The sequence below is a fragment of the Phodopus roborovskii genome, unplaced genomic scaffold, assembly GCF_943737965.1.
Source record: "Phodopus roborovskii unplaced genomic scaffold, PHOROB, whole genome shotgun sequence".
Classification (NCBI taxonomy): domain Eukaryota; kingdom Metazoa; phylum Chordata; class Mammalia; order Rodentia; family Cricetidae; genus Phodopus; species Phodopus roborovskii.
Window position 1 is genome coordinate 13,536,800 of NW_026126558.1, and position 17,824 is coordinate 13,554,623.

A 17,824-nucleotide genomic window follows, 5' to 3' on the forward strand; every position below is an offset into this window, starting at 1 on the left:
AAAGCACAAAAACTAAACCTAAACTCAGAGAAGAATCAAGAATGGTGTTTTCCTGGCGTCTACAAGAAGTGCTTTATTTTTTCTTCTAGATTTCTTTTCTAAAAAAAAAAAAAAAAATGAAAACAAACAAAAACAAAACAGAACAAAAATAACTGAGATGTACATTCAAACAAACAATATACAATCCAGGCGATCATAATCAAGCATGTTCTTTTATTAAGCATAAATGGGAAGAACCAAGGGAAAGCTGAAGCTAGATGGTAATTTGGGAGTACTGAGAGGCCGTGACACTCACTAAGGAGGCCAGTCTTGCGACTGTGAGTGAAGAATGAAGGGAACTACTTGTTTCCCACCTCAAGAATATCCCCTGTATCTTAAGGATGCCTTGCTTCCTTCCTTGCCCGTCTGTGTTTCTAGGGAATGATTTGCAGAATGCGTTTGGTATTACCTCTAAAGAATTGCTTACACAGCTTTGGCAAGGAAGACAGGGAGTGGAACTCTTGGGACCCACCAGCTATGCACACCGGCTCTGTTCTCTTCTGATGGCACCATAACATTGGTTCTGTTGGGACATGGTACTCAGTTTCTCTCAAAGTTGCCAAGCCTGGTCAGACTTGGTGAGGAAGTACAAAACATTGGCCTCCAAGACTGAATTCAGCATGGAGAGGCAAACGCGTGCTCTTCCCTCAATAAGAGAAAGGGAGCCTCAGGTGGCAATGGTGGCTGCGGTGGTGATTGGGTGGGTCAAGGAGAAGTTAAGCTATTCCAAAGGTATTACAGAATCACTAGTGCTTCTACAATGAGCAATGGAACCTACATGTTAACCATGCTTCCAGTTTCAAGCAGGCCACCACCAGAAAAGCAAGCAGACCCATGACTAACCCTGTCCTAGAAAAGAGGCTTTGTCCCTTGAAAGTCTCTGCTTCCCACTGACACTCAACCTTTTCCCATTGATTAAGCTGCTCTTATTTCTTTTATTCTCAAGGCTCTGCACTGGAGGGTTAGGGGCACCCCAGAATGATGGGGTTGGCAGTGATGAGGGTCAGAGCATGGGTGGGGGTTTGCCCAAAACTATGGGGCTCTGATTAGCTGGATGGACTCCCCAGTCGTTCCTGGATAAGCCTCTCGCTGAGGTCCCACAGGGCCCGGGCTGTCTCTTCACTCTGGGCCTCTTCAGATGGCAGGCAACGGCAGCAGTTGTTGAAATACATCCCTCCGAGGCCTTCCAGCTCAGGGGCGACTGCACAGTAGACAGTGGTAGCAGCTCCCTGTTGCTGAAAAACAGAAGAAAGAAAAGCACTTGTTTATAAAAAAAAAAAACTGAGTGATAAGGCAATGCCATTTTGACTGTCTGGAAGATTAGTGAACTGTTCTCCACTGGGACATCAGCGTGGCAAAGGGCTCAACTCTAAGCACAGGGCTGCACAGTAGGATGTGTGATAGCCTTGGAAAAACAAGTCCATCAACTCTACTTGTAAAGCTGGCGTGACTTCTCACATCTCATAGAGGAAAAGGCTTGGGAAATAAAGACACACTTCAATATATCAATATCATGCTAGATGCCATTTCAGCACAAAGAAAAAGATGCTGTCCTCCCCAACATGCAAGAACAGATCCATCCAACCCTTTGACTTCTGAATGTGCAATATAATTTGACACCAAGAACTTTCTAGAACCTTCTAGAACTCTTGACTATGACCCATCAAATGGATGACTCAAGTGAGGCTAGTGTCACATCATTTCTGTATTTGGCTTTGCTAAGGGTGCTCTAAGGAGGTAGGATGGGTTGATGGGTTTACAACACTGCTGAGATGTTTAGAACACACACACACACACACACACACACACACACACACACACACACGGGAGGGGGAGAGAGAGAGAGGGAATCTCACACATCCTTACACTGATGTGTTTATTCACCCAGAAAACACTTTTCTAAATGTCATATCTGTTCTGATTTACAACAAGATATGGCCTGAGGTAGGAGGCATGTTTCCTTCAGCCCATTTCAAAATGCAAGTTGCTATGAACACCACTGATCATTTCTGGTCTCCTCTGAAGTAACAGTTGGGGCTGTAGCTAGGGGCGTGCTCACTGATGGGGCACCGTGTCATCCCAACTGACAGAATATTGCCAGAGATGCTATAAAGAGGGCAAGAGCTCACTTTGCTTTGCAAGCCATAATTAAAAATAATAGGCTTCTGTTCGTAGGGAGGCATGGTGAGCAGGGCTCTAATTTAAAACCAGTATAGTTTATTAGCCATTCTGTGATCACTTATGTGGAGGACAGCTCTTGATGCATCAACTCGATATCAGCTGATAGGGAGTGGGGTTACAAACAAGGACCCGGAAGCTAAACACAGATGTCACCTTCAGGAAAACAGTAGAGATGTTTGCTTATAAAGGAGATGGCTTTCTGTCCCTACACAAACTTAACCATTTTTTTCCTGCCCCTGCAGGGTTTAAATTGTGTTAGATCAGAGTGTCCATGGAAGAACATCCCCATAAATGACTAGAATCATTGGAGACATAGTAACTCTGAGAATCAGGATCCCAAGGGGTTACAATTTTAGCAAAGCTCCATGAAGTCCATTTGGGTTTTATTTGGTGCTGGTTCTGTATCAGTGTCTGTGGTCATATATGCATTGGTCAAGTGCAGCCAGGTGGCCTGGCTGTGGGAGAGGTATGGAGGAGTATGTATAACAAACTTGATGTCTAACAATACCTGGCTCATGAGCCTACTATCCAGGTCTTACCAGTCCAGTATTTGAACATATGACCTGTGATTGGAGCTTAATTGAATAGCAAATGGTTGGTGACTTCCTGAAGTCCCTTAACATGCCCCCCTACCACATAGACACAAACAATGAATACTTTGGATTCAGTGATTTCTTTCTCACTTGATCTCCTTTTACTGAGTTGCCCATCACCTTTAGTTGAGCACCCAGCATGCTTATCTAAATACCTTCCAGGGGGGGTTATGGGGTTCCTGTGCATCCTTTAAGGAGGATGGGGGCAGCCCAAGTGCCTCTAATGACTAAGTAGAACACAAGGATGGCCACTCAGCTAACTGAAGATGAACAGCAACTTGTCCTCTGCTCATTGCAGAGTCCAGGTGGAGACCGAGCTTTGAATCAACTTTGGGCTATCTCTCTCAGATTTTCCTTTTATTTTTTAGGTGACAAATCCAGCCAAGAATGAACACATGACTTGCCACAAACTTCTAAGTGGTGGCTGAGAGAATCTAGTAGTTCACCTCCAAATCCTTCCCTCCTCCTCTTCCCCAAGCTCCAGATGATTCTCACATAAGACAGTGGTTCTAATCTCACAACAGGCAGGCCTTTCATAGCTTTGCCAATCCTGAGATAAGATCAAGGGAGGGCACTCAGGAAGTGATAATCAGAGTTCTTCCTAACTTAACGTAGGGTATTGCCACCGTGTCCTTCTAACATGATGTGGTCTGTGTGCTTGCATTGTTGAAGTGTGGTACTTTTGTGAAGAAACACTGAATCCAGAATCAAGCTAACTGGGAGCAGGAGGAGGTGTGTTTTCCCTCTCTGGGATCTGCAAGTGATTGCAGCTTGGCTGGTTTCACAGAAGAGTACATTTGGTAACTCTACTGAAAGACATGCAGTTTTAAAAGCCCAGCATTGCACATATGTTCCCTTCAACTGCTTGCCATTGGTCTTAGGGTAGTTCACAACAAAAATTCTACTGCCAGTGCCCCCCAGCTTTATAAAAGCACAGAATGGGTACAAAGGCCACATTTGCTACCCCACAGACTGTGCCATTTTGGCAATGCCTCCCAGCCTGAGCCATGCGTGCTGCCACTGGCTCTCGCTTTATCTTCTTTTCAGGACAGACAATTAAGTGCTGACAATATCTTGTTGGTCCCATGCCCACTGCCTCATGGGCTTTTTGGAGAATTTTCATTTCAGCTGTTCCAATGGCAACCTTTGAGTGATATCTTTATACTATGGGATGTGGTAACAGTTTAAAAAACAAGTTCTCACTTTGGGCTCACCAGCCTTTCAGTCTGTATATCATCGGCCTGATACAGAACCCCATCAGTGAGATCTTATTAGTAAACAAGCTTGTGCCACTGACAGAAGATGAAACATGTTTAAACTGGTAAAAAAGAGTTTTTTTGGGGGGTGGGGTTGAGGACTTTAATCACCATCAAATGACTTTCTTGCCACTTTTGGGGGTATCAGTACATAATTCCGAGAAGATGAAAGAGACATATAAAGGAAATAATGTTAACAACACTGGTGCAATATTTGAAGGTATGACTTGCCATTTGTCAACATTACTTTACTGATCCATGGTGATAAAATAATAACCCATTGACATAGAATGCTGGCTGGAGCTGTGGGTTCTCCCAGATGATTGCCGTTTGTTTCCTTCAGAACAATTTGTCAGGTTGCTTATAAGTCACTCATCACAAGAAGCTGGGAAATAGCATCTCCAACCCACATCAATGCCATTGGGCTAACATGCTGATGACCCAGGACTGAGAATTTCTGGGGAGCTCAGGAGAATGTTTAATCACACTCCTATGTGTTTAATCACACCCCTATACCATCCCGGTACTAGTCAAACATTTGTGAGAGGGCAGAGTTCAACTGTGCCATCAGCCATTACTATGCATGTAAAAGTGTTCAGGGTTCTTGTTTATAGGTTGAGCAGAGAACATTTGCTAATAAAGGTGCATGCATCATTTTCCTGAGGAAATCATTTTTCAAGTTTGCAACCCCATCTTCCAGCTGAGAAAGCTGTGTTGCAGAGGGGCTGATGTTGGTAGTTGAGAGCCTGAGAATTAAAGGAGCTAGCCTTCCAAACCCTTTGTTGGTATGGAAATGTTAAGTAGCCACCCTCCATCAACATTTATTTGATAACTGCTGGCCATCAATTTGTAACTGTCAGCACAGGTTACAAATGGATATTGAGTCCTTTGAAGAAAAAGGTACAGAGGTTACTGATAAACAACCCATGGTTTAAAAACAAAACAAAACCACATATTGATATCTGTAATGCATTACTTAGTACTGTGATAGCATCCTCACATTCTGATAGGAACACATGTTACACAATTTAGCTTTCAGGTGACTCTAATATGCATGCTTACTTAAAAGGAAGAATAGATTCCTGTCTTAACAACAATGCATTTTAAAATAACACAATATCATGGCATGCCTGTTCTATATTCAAAGACTTCAAAGAGCAGTAGATGTTGGAAGACTGCTTTATTACAACATATACACACCAGGACATTGCACAGCAAATGCTGAATTAATCAATTTATTAAAAAAAATATAGATTCAGGAATGGGAACACACCATGCAAGCTAGATTAGAACTGGGGCCTCAGGGGCAGGGAAGGAAGGCCGCTCTTGAGAGGTGGGCAGTGATGAAGAGATGGATTAAAAGTGGGGTGCTGCAGTGAGATCCTTAGGCAAGGAGGAAAGACGGGTGCATCTTCAGACTCTCACAGCTTTCATTGCTACTCATCTGAGGTCTCATAGGCAAAGAATATAACTTTCAAATGTGAAACCAGCAACCCTATGGACACACTATGCTGAGTGGGATAATCGGTCACAGGCCATGGTAGAGATGAGCATCTCACCACCCTTCCACTCTCCTAGTAATAGTAACACTCCTGCAAGAGAGTTTATAAGATGTCTATCAGAAATATGCAAGATTGCATTCTGGAGTTCATCTCCAAATGTCTTGGTGCTTGGGATATAGCTGTTCCAACAAACAATTATAATTTCAACTTCTGGTTCATGAGGCAAAAACGAGCTTCTCCAAAGGGTGCTGTGTACCTACTTACTATCCAAGAACAACATTGTCAGTGGACAAATTCGCCTCTTATTTCAAAATATTCTGTCTGTTCATAGACCAAAGTAGGGGTTCATACACCTCTCTGACCAGTGACTTCAACAAAAGAATGCATTCCCTGCTACCCATACAACTGAGTTGTACAATGCTGGCTCAGGGCTTATCAATAAACATGCCAGGTTCCATCACAATGGAGGGAGGCAACAGAAGAGAATAAACAGCTCTGCTCTCCAGTAAGTTCCAGCCAATAGTGACTATCCATATAGCTAGGAAGACTGGCTGGCATTTGCCAGGTGCCTGCAGATAGTTTTATAAGTATCACCTTCCAATCCTCATGCTGTCCCATGAGCCAGGGACAACTATCATCTCCATTTTTAGATTCAGAGATCAAATTCAACTTGTCCAAAGTCACAGGGACAGTCACAGACTAACTGATTCAGAATCCATCAGTTGTATAGGAAGCCTCCTTCCCAAACATGTGACAGAAATAGGGTCATGTTGCCCATTTCCTTCTAGGTGCCTCCCATCTGACTCAAGCTTTCTTGTGCTATTTTGTCTTTTCCCCCAGGCCACACCTATATACATAATGATGCCCTGATTTGGCCTAAATTAAATATACAAGCTATCATATGTTCACTTGAAAAATGTTCAAAGGAGATTTTTCCACTGTTGATTTAGTCAGTGAACTAAATTAAAATTATATCCATTTGGATTAACTAAAAAAATGAAGACTCAGCACCCTGTCCATTGATTCAATAGCAAATGACCCTTCACAAAAAAAGTTACCTGACTCAAAAATGCCACCTCCAGGCACCAGATCTGCCAAGCTAAGGGACATACCCTTTGATGACAGATGCTTTCAAAGCTAGTGGAATAAATGGCTGCCTGCATGTCCTCTCTACCCTGCTCATCTCCCAACAGCATTCTCATTGGGAAGCTTGCATGTACTCAGCCAGAAAGGTGCAACACTTCCGGCTGGCTCATTTCCAGAACCACCACTGTTTTGTAAACTCCCATACAAGTGTGGCCTCCTGTATGCGCAGGCGCTGACATGCTCCATTAGACTTGCAAAACAGAACAACCCACTTCCTTGCTTGCAACCCCCAATAAATCCCTGGCATATTAACTCCTACAAATTCCCAACAATTGATTCCTACAAAGGCCTTGAACAGCACAGGTTTGGATACATGCAAATATTTTGTTTAGACACTGAGATGTACACTGCTTCAGAGCTCTTGGGAGTTCTGCTAACGCACAGGTCATTCTCAAGCCTTCCTTACAAAAAGCCTTCATTACAGGGGAGAAAAAAAGCAGCAGCAGCAGCTCTGGAGACTGGATATTTGTTTACAGGCTCTACCAGTGTGGGAAAAATGTTCCAGAAAAGCCATATACAGTGCACACAACCCCTTCACCCTGCAGAAGGGAGTGTGCTCAACGGTCACACTGCCTTTGACTGTGTGTTCTAGAACTTACTTGTTACCACAAATCCCTTTGCTAAACACAGGCTCACAGCTCTTGAAGAGCTCAGGTTCTTTTTCTGGTGACTCACCCGTGAAAGTAGAGTGCATTTTCAGGTGCGGGATACATCTGCAGAGTATGGGCTTGACTGCAGTGCTCTGAGGGATAGGCACATGGTGAAATATGCCAACCCATCACACTAAACATCATTAGGCCAGACTCAGATAAGACCCAAATTTCAAAGCTCCTCTTGAGTGATGTGAAGCGGGAGGAAGAATGATATTTAGCTATCAAATGGCAGCTGTATTCTCAGACAGAGTCCCTGAGATGACCTGAGACATTTCCTGGTGCATTGAAGGAACTCCAAGTAAGGCACCACCAAATGTAAGTCTCTGACTTTTCTAGAGAAGTCCCTGAGGAGTTTTGAGGTGCCAGTTTGAAGAACAGGGTGGAATGAATGGGAATGACCCTGGCAGTGTTGTTGTTACTGTGCAATAAGAAGCCCCAGAAGCCCTGGGTTCTAGATGAAGAGCTAGATGGAATTCCTTTAAAATAGAAGAACGTAGTTGCCATTCCTAAAACCTTAAGTCTAAGGAAGGACTAGATAATCAATCCCAACCATTCCAAGATGTCCAGAAGCATGCTTAGTAGAGAAGGTAAGGCCAAGTGAATATTTTAATTTAGTAAGGCAGAGGATTAAAGGGCAGAGTTGGGGCTCAGCATGCACATCAAGGGTTGTTCTAGACTTTCTCTTAAAATAAATAAACTCCTTTTTCTATTTTCCTCATGTCTGAGGATTTTTTTTTCAATAGACAGCCCATGGGTTCCATGACAGAATTCTGAGTGATCTTAAAGGCCTAGCCATATGATATTTAGGGTCATTTAACCTTCTGAGACCTTAGATACGATTTGGTGGAAAGGGAGGTGAAGGGTACTCCTAATGAGAAGAGGGAAAGGCTCAAGTGGAATCTGTTTGGTTGTCCTGAAGCACACTTACTCCACATTCCATTTGTGTGCCTACATTGCTCCTGAGCAATTCTCATACAAGGGAGGGAAGGTCCAGTGGATTAGGTCATACATATTCATGAAAGGTGTCCCTGGACATTCCCTGTTGAGTTGCCCGGAATGTGTACATTGCTCAACTCAGCTCAACCTCCAGTTCTTTTGCAGATGGAGATTTGTCTTGTGGGATGGAAATTTGATCTGGGGGGGAGGGGAACCCATTCTTTCATGAGTTACCTTGATATGTGGTCCAACAGAAGAGTCATCAGATTTTGCCACTGAAATAAGCATCTTACTTATAGCATAATTGGGCCTACTACTGTAATTTTTCTAATGGGTCCACCTCTATGCCAGAGCTGAAGGACCACAGAGTGTTCATAAGGGATAAAAGAAAATACTTAGCTGGTGTTAATTTAAAACATCTTACATTTCACTTCTTTAACCTTGGTTATAATTACTTACATATATATACTGTACATACATATATGTCTCTGTATTTACGATGTATATTGAAATAAACTTTTAAAATGATTGCCAGGCAGAACTAATGGGTTTGGTTCTAATAGATGGTAAAAAGATGTTTTCCTAGTATAAGTGAAACACATAGTTTCCCGTTTTCTTCTGCATAGAAAAGCTTTGGTCAGTTTGCCTGTCTTTTTTTTACTTCTTCAAGGTAAAATAAAAAGCCTGATTATGGAGAGCAGGCAGGATTTCAGGGCACAGCTCTAACAAGCTGTTTAGATTTTTAAGGTGGACAATGTCTACATACCTATGTAACTGGTCAATCCTACAAATAGAAATAAAAATACTGGGGTGGGAGATGGGAAACACACAGGATCTCTGATATGACCACATCAAGATAAGAACTGAACTCTTAATCCGTTATCCCAGCATGAATTAAGAGGGTGCATCTTGCTCTCATCAGCAGCCTCCCAACCCCAATGGCCAGCCCTGCCATGTCAAATAGGGCACATCTTCATTTAGCTGTGTGTGTTTTCTTTGAGAACTCCTCAGGACAGATCATTTCTCTTACTTGAAGATGTCGGCCTTGCTAATATTTCATTCAGAATATACTGTAGTGTGCATCTTGTTTGTTATTACTTCCATAATTAATGGTGATCACTCAGGCACCACCTTTACATGGAGAGATCTCTTCTCAGTGGTTCAGGGGCTAATGAGAAACAATAGATATTTCACTCACCAGCAGCTTGTTGCTAGTTAGTGGGAAATGATCATGTGTGCTGTTGCTTTAATTGCCAGGGTAAATAATTCTGCCTGGGTATTAGTGAGCACTTGATGCAAATACACTAGAAACAAAACAAACAAAAAAATTTTTTAAAAATTGCATTCTATCATGCAAATATTATCTAAATATGCATGTGCTAACTACTCAGCCACTGTATTTTAGGAAATACAATTAGGCTGCCTTTCTCTTCTCCTATGTAGACTGTAAATAACTGTAGATCTTTCTCTTGTTTCCTTATGTAAATATATGTAAATACTAACACGCTATGCATGTTAATATTCTAGGACATTTCAGGTACTTTTATAATCTGAAGGCATGCACTTGAACTGGTTTGTTAAAAGTGGGGAGAAGGGAACTCTCTCAAACTCTTTAAAGCTGAATCGAAATTAAAGCTTTCTTCCTAGACTGGTGTGGTGTAGTCTTGTGTTTGTTTTCTCCCCCATTAATGGAGTCCTAGCAGGGCTCCTCATCTTACAGGAAGGAACTGCTGAGCACAGACCCCCAAAACCATAGCTGAGTTCTTTGGAGTGCATTTTCACACACTTTTCTTGGGTATCTGAAAACAATTCTAGAGCCATAGATAGGTGTCTTTAATTGTCTTTATTCACCACCTCCCAAGCCACTCCTACAAAAAACAAGTGAAAATAATTCTTGTTTATTCCTTAGATGCCAAGCACAGTCTTACTTTCCTATAAGAGGGTCCAATTATACCCATTTCAAAGTTATAGAAACTGAGTCACATTAAGCCTGGGTACTTCTCTAAAAGGACACAATGATTAAATTCCTTCAAAACTCTGATTTTCTTTTCCTTGCAATATATAAGATCTATGAGCTCACTCTGAAAAGTGGCAGAGAAATAATTTCTCTGCCCTACAGTTTCTGTTGCAAAACTCAAGTTTGGCACCGTTTTTGTAAAAGGAGTCAGAGCAGTATGCACAAAAATGAACATGGCTGCATCCCAATAAAACTTTACTTAAACAGTCAATCAATGGACCAGATTTAGCCTCCAGGCAACAGTTTGTCAACCACCACTCCACACATTATCAAAACTCAGTTCCTCCTCAACAGAACATTAAGAATTCCTTCTGAGTACATGTATATGTGTTTTGAAGGGACTGGGGAAATACTTTGATCAACTGAAAAATCCTCTAATCTGGTTCCTGGAAGTACCAACACTCATGGAGGAAATCGTGGAATAATGAGATGAGCAGAAATGTAATCCCCTGAGTTTATAAATCAAGCTATCTGCCTCAGACAAATGACACTGCCAGGTTTCAATTTAGTTATCTCTTATTTTTATAAATGGGGATGGAGATAGGAAAGTTAAAAAAGGCAAAACAGAAAGAGGAAAAGAAAAAAAATTAAAAGAATGAAACTGAACAACTCTTGCACTTTAACGAGAGGAAAGGGGCCATTACTTCAGGTATCTATGGAAACCAAGCAGCCTGCTACTTCTTTAATGGTTGGCAAACAGCAGTAGTGTTTGAAGATGTTTTGCCTAACTATGATGCTACGATGTAAATGCATTAATTGACAGTTTCCTTCAGGACTTCGTTTATTGAAGTTTTCAAATCTAATTTGATGGCACAAGGAACTCTGGAGCCCTTGAAGAATGCTGTAACATAAGGTTTTTGGAATGAAGAGCCAGTATGGGCATCACATATACATAGAGTCAACTCTCCCTGATGTCTCACAGCACAAGTGCAGACACAGCCTTTGCTGCCGTGCTTTTCCAGGAAACAGTCCTCTGAGCAATCCCCTTTGGCATGAAGAGGCCCTGTCTAACCTCCCCTGAGTGGGGGTGTACAGGGACTCTTGTGTCCAGGGAGGACAGAAGAACAGACTTAGGGTAGAGGGTGTGGCTGTATGAAACTGAAGTCAGAGAAAATACAGCTTTTTGCAGTTGTGGGGCAAGCCCCTAGAACTTCAGTCCCTTCTCCTAGGAAAGGTATAATGATATTCCTTTTATGAGATCTTGTGATGACATTGGTCACTTTCCTGGGTTAGAAGGCAGACAAGTGTTCCTAAGATGCTACCGTTCTTCTTATTCCAAGTTGAAGGAGTGAATTGTGCAGATCAAAGTGACCTGCCTTCTCTTCATTTAAGGGACTTAAAAAATGGGGAAACATCACTACTATCTGGCTAGCAATCCAAGCAACAGTCACCTCCTGCCTAACCTCCATCAGCATCTCTGAGCATCATGCTGGCTATGAACTCTACTGACAGGCACCACGCAGTGGGACAGAAGTGAGCTTGTATTCATGTCTGCAGGACACCAGCATTTTAACAGCCACCATGGTCTTTGTTAACTGCAGTAAAACTCAAGACAATCCCTGCACAAGCCCTTAACATACACTGTCTACATCTTCAAAACTCTCACTTCAAAGAGAGCTGGGGAGAGACACGCATTAATGGTGGCATAGGTGAGTGAATGAGTACCACAATAGTTAAGTACAGTAGAAGTGTAGACTCTATCAGGACTGGAGAGATGGCTCGGAGCTTTAGAGCAATTACTGATATATCAGAGGACCACAGCTCAATTCCCATCACCCACATGGAGTACCTCACAAATGCCTGTATCTCCACCTTTAAAAGCCCTGAAGCTTTCTTTTGGCCTGTGTATAAGCACACTGCCCCTCACCCTCCCCCCACATACACATAAAATAAATACTCCTGAAGTGCAGGATCTATGTGTTCATAGATGGATGGTTGCTACAGTAGTCTTTCATTGCTAGTTTTTTTTTTTACACTCAGGTATACATTTACATGTATGGATATATTTGCACATACATGTGTGTATACATATGTATATGTGTTTTGTGCATTGTGTTTGTACGTGTGTGCATTTGTATTTGTGTGCATGTACATATGCATTTGTGTTTGTATGCATGTGCATAAGTGTTTGTGTGCATGTGTGTTTGTGTTTGTGTGCATGAAGAAGCCCAAAGACAATGATGGCCATCTTCCTCAACTGACCTGTCCTTTGCTTACTAAGGCTCCACTGAACCCTGAGCTTATTATTTCCAGGTTTAGCTGGCCACCTTGCTTTGATGATTTCCAGTCTCTGCCACTCAAATTCTGTGATTAAAGGTGACCTCTACACTTGTGAGTTTTATGTGGCCTTGGAGAATCCAAATTCCACTCTTAACACTTTGTGTGATAAATACTTTAACCACTGAGACATCTCCATAGTCTCTACTGCAGTATTCTCTCAAATGTCCTGTCTGAAAACTTGAAAAAAAATCTGGAAAAATTCATGTAATCCCATTTTGCAAACAAGAAAACTAAGGTACAGAAATGGTGTTGGCTACTTATTGCCCATTACAGACCCAGATGGGTACTTCCTTTGTGAAAAGCCTGCACCCAGCTCCAATGTCCTCTGCAAGTGTGCTCCCGTAACACGCCTCCATGTCCACTTCACCCTGATTCTCTTATCCTTCCCATCAACTACTTGCTTTAAAACACAAACATGAGGGGCTGGAGAAATGGCTCAGTCATTAAGAGCACTGGCTGCTTTTGCAGAGAACCTGAGTTCAGTTCCCAGCACCCACAGGGCTATTAACAGTCATCTGTAACTCCAGTTCCAGAAGAGCCAATGCCTTCTTCTGACCTCTGTGAGCACTGCACACACAGGGTGCACAGACATTCATGCTGGAAAAACACCCACAGGCATAAAATAAAAATAAATAAATATCTTTAAAAGATAAAAATGAATTTTACAATAGTATTCCTAGTAGGATGCAGTGAAATCTTGGGGAGGCACAGCTCAGAGCCAGAAGTGAACTAGCAGCTCACAGGTTATCTACCATGTGATTATAATGTGAATTTGTATCAATCCTACTGACAGCTGTTTAATTTGACTTTGGACCTTAAAGCATTGAAAGCCAATACTCACGAGCACATTATAGATGCCTATGATTTGAACCCAGAATTCATTCTGGTGGAGAGGTTAGCAGGCTGCATGGGAGTTAAGTATAGAGAAAGCAGTTCCTCCTTGGCCAAGGGTGTCAGCATTGAACCTGTTACATTGTAAGCCTGAGCCACTGATCCTACTGGTAGCTGCATGGAGGCCTAGGGGACCTTCACTCCCCCTTCTGAATCCATTGCCAGGCCCTTCCAACTTGACACAATCAAAGGTACCATTTCTGCCTACAAGGAGGCAGTGCCCGCACTATTGCAGGCAAACTTCAAAGGATTCTGCAGGCTGGTGAGGCATGGGTTAATGGCTCAGTATGTGTGGGTCACCTGGTGTATCCACCTGGGCAGTCTCCTGACAAGACTTGAAACTCTCTTGCCCTCACAGTGTAGAGAAATGCTGAACTCACGAAAATGGGGTACACCAAGGAACACCTTACTCTGCTTTTCCCAGCTCTGGCTGCTGCACCTGATAGGATTCAGCCTCTCACAAATGCCTGGCTTGTAAAAAGAAAGGCACAAAAACACAGCCTGTTACCAAGCACAGAGTCAGCGAGAATGCACGCTGGCTGTGCAGTTGGTCCTCAGTGTCGAGGTGGTAAAAAGCCTGTCCTCTGCTGGCAGTACCTTGACGTTTGGAATCAAGTGGTATTTACAGGACATGGATCCTAGATAAGGACCTGGAGGCTTTCCATGGAGCTCTGGAGATGCCAAGAAGTAGAAGTTTTATTGAACTCTTGCAAGAATACTGTGGAGTGTTATTAACCCATTTTGTTAATAGAAAAACTGAAGCTCACACAAGTCATAAAGCCACTGGGCTGAGTCAGGCACTGTGGAGAAATGCTAAACATAAACTGATGTTTACTGATAAAAACTGATGAGGTTAGATATTGACTCAATGTGGTCCCTGTAACCTAAAGCTGATTCCATCCAGGCACTTCCCTGGCCCAAGGCAATCAGAATCTCAAACATGTATTTTATCAGTAACGAGTCCTAAACAGTATTTTAGAAACATCATCACTGCCTCATTAAACAGAAACAACTCGGTGGAAGTATTGACAGTTCTGTTTTGAATGTGAGGAGACTGGTGGTCAGGTAAGCCAGAGCTCTGGCAATGTGAGGACAGATTCAAAACCTACATGGCCCTAGATTTCATGGTACCCCTGGCTTACCAGAGGACTAGATCTCCATGGGAACAGTGTGTTCTACCAATGGAACCTTTACATCCTTACAGCTAAATATGTCAACCTTTCCTCAAAATACTCTTGTTGAGAGGGCAGGCCTGGACCCATGCATGGAGAGAAGGAGGGGTGAAAGGGGTGGGAATAAAGCCTTAGATATGAGGGACATCAGGGCAGAGAGAAATTGAAGATAATGTTGGGTTGGGAAATCCTGAGACTATGAGTTATTCTTCAGGTAGCCATAAAAATGGGTCTAAATGGGCTCAGAACATGCTCCTTTGCCCAACAACACAAACCAACTGGACAGATCTCCTTGGCATCCAGAAGCTTCGAATACACAGAATACACACTCTTCAGCTAGAGGACCTGGAGTCAGGTTGTTCCCCAGTGTCAGAGGAGCCATGGAGAAGAACAAGATGTTTGCTTACACTGCACCTCTGTATCTTCATCTAAGGTGCCAAACCTCTAAGCTGCCTTTGGTTTTGGTACTTCCTCAAGTGAAGATGCAAACAGGTTCCTGCATGGGAAACTGCATGAGAAGAATCTGTCCTAGGACTTAGTGACATCATAGTCCTCACCTTTAAAAAACCACATATAAACACAGGTTCTCTAGATCTCTCAGTGAGAGTCTCTGTCTCAGGAAACAATGAAGGTGGCTTCTGAGAAATGACATCTAAGAGTGTTCTCTACATTCATGAACATACACGAGCATGCCCCAGCAAATATAAATACACATAAACACAAATACACACGTACACATACACATATTAAATGGAAACCAATACAAAAAAGAGAAAAAAGGAATTGTTTTTCTCATATTGATTGACATTCCTACCACATTCCCAGAATGTGAAATTGAATCATCTACCGATTTTTGCTCCGGGTTTTTCTTATTAGACACAATCTCAAACTCTCTCTGGATACTTCAGAGAACATAAGTTCCCATATAGACCCTTTGACCCAATTTTGTAGCTTTCCCCTACCACTTTTTGCCTCCTTGCACCTGTCCATGCAGGGGCTACAGCCATGCATGCTTTGGAACATGCCTGGGATACTGCAGTGGATGCTGTGGTACTCTGCTGAAATGCTCATTCTGCATCAAGGCCACAAGGCTATTTCCTTCTGAAGGAGGGGTCCTCTTCAGAGACTATGCTTAACCAAAGTGCATTTCTTTGCTTTAGATAGATACTTTATGAGAGACAGCCTCCATCAGTGACACTCTTGTCTCCTTATCCCACTTGATACCATCTCTGAAGGGCTACCCCAGCCTCAGAGTTTGCTTGGGATTGTCCAAACCACCTGTTTCTCCTGTATCACAGCTCAGTCTCTGCACTGTACCTTCTATGTGCCTCATTCCATCACAGATGTGTATCTTAGACTATGTCCCAAACATATTGCCAAGTTGCATCCTTAGATAGCTTTCCAGGGGACCCAGTCTTCAACCTCCAACCAGCAGAGTGATTGGGAAATACTCCAACACACTGCCTGTGTTTTCTCCTGAGGTCATGACACTCAACACATTGCATTCATTTTGAGAACAGAATCAGACTATACTCACAATAGACTTTTCTGTAGCTGGCCCACAGTCCACTTTCAACAGATAATGGCCAGCTGTGGTGGTAAAAGAGCATCTGTTCACACTCTTCTCCTCTTACATTACTCCTTCTCACTCCCCCAAATGGGGAACACAGCTGGTTTTTCAGGGTATCTGGTTAAAGATGGTAGATTCAATTCATCTGTGCTGGTCTCAGGAACAACTAAAAGTCTAATACCTGAGGGAAACATTTAGTTGGTAATCAAGAAACATTTGGAAGCTGGGAAAGTATCGACTCCTGACTCAGCAGAATAGGAGGAAGGTACTGCAATGGGACAACATGTATGGTGAAAATTGGGCATGGAAGGGAGGTGGCAGAGATGGTGAGGACTGGAGGAACTCTACTGAGACCTCATGTGATGTTCCACCGAGCATCTCCCTCAGGAGAGCCAACCCATTGCCACTTCAGTAACCATGAGATAGATGAATGAATGAATGAATGAATGAATGAATGAATGAATGCATGAGCAGGTAGATGTGGGATGGATAAATAAATGGGTAAGTGAAAAATGGATGGATGGATGGATGGATGGATGGATGGACAGATGGAAATGGGCAGGTAGATGGTGAATGGATAGATGGATGGATGGATTAGTGAATAAATGAATTAATCAAGAATTGAACAAACAACTACACAGCTGTTTGGGAGCACTGCTTGGCACATTTCACACCAAAAGGAAGACATGCTGTGGTCACGACTCACTAGTGGTCACTCAGACTTTAAAAATACATACATTCCTTGTCAGAGCTGGCAGAACCAGTTTCTCTCCCTGGAGCAGAGCTCTCTGCCTACCTAATACTGCGTGAGGTGTTAACTACATTATCTGGAAATACCCCTATGACTAATTCCCATCCCTTATCCGGAGGAGAAGAAAATTGTCTGTAGTGTGAATGCCCCAGATTCCTGGTCAGTTTATGTAAGGCATTTCAAGCCATTGCAGTATTTAAAGCCATTTTTAGCTTCAATCACCTGATGTGTGGTGAGCCCAGAATACCTGATCTCTCACTCCCTAAAACTCCCTGTTTTTCCACTAATTTTATTGAAAGTGGTTACTGCACTCTAAGTACTTCCCCATTGAAGAGAAGGCTTATAAACACACATCCCAACAGTAAATAGATGCCTATTCATGAATTCTCCTGTCACATCTCCTGGGCTCCTCCAGCTCTGATACCTTGGGCTGATCCCAGCTCTGCCAGGTGGTGGGTGGGTGATATTTATTTTTTTGTCATGGCCTATTTGGTGGTTTTTGTACCTTGAAAACTTTTCTGCTTAGCCCAAATAGGATTAGATAGAAGCTTTCCCCAAATGATGTCTACAGTGATCGAGGAAGACTTGAGCTCTGACTAACTGAAGTAAGAAAATGGGGTGGGGGGAGCTTTTATTGAACAGAGAAAGAGAAAGGCCCTTTCTTTGTGCAATGTAGCTATGTTGAAACACAAGAAAATCTCATAAAAGCAAACAAAAAACTTAGGGTATCAGACACTTTCTCAGAACCTGTACTCTGATTTCAATTGCACACTCTGATTACCTTTTCCCTCCAAGAAATAAAAATCCTCCCACTCTTAACATCTTTTACAGCACCTT

The 17,824-nt window shown here is 42.6% G+C and overlaps 1 protein-coding gene across 1 annotated transcript in view; it reads right to left on the reverse strand.

Annotated features, from left to right (window-relative positions):
• Positions 1 to 672: 672 nt before the first annotated feature.
• The window catches only part of Wwox (WW domain containing oxidoreductase), an 888,030-nt gene continuing 870,878 nt past the window's right edge, over positions 673 to 17,824 (reverse strand). Inside the window, exon 9 of the mRNA XM_051201303.1 lies at positions 673 to 1,274. Coding sequence (XP_051057260.1) covers positions 1,086 to 1,274 — 189 coding nt within the window. The 3' untranslated portion in view covers positions 673 to 1,085. The remainder of the gene's footprint in view (positions 1,275 to 17,824) is intronic.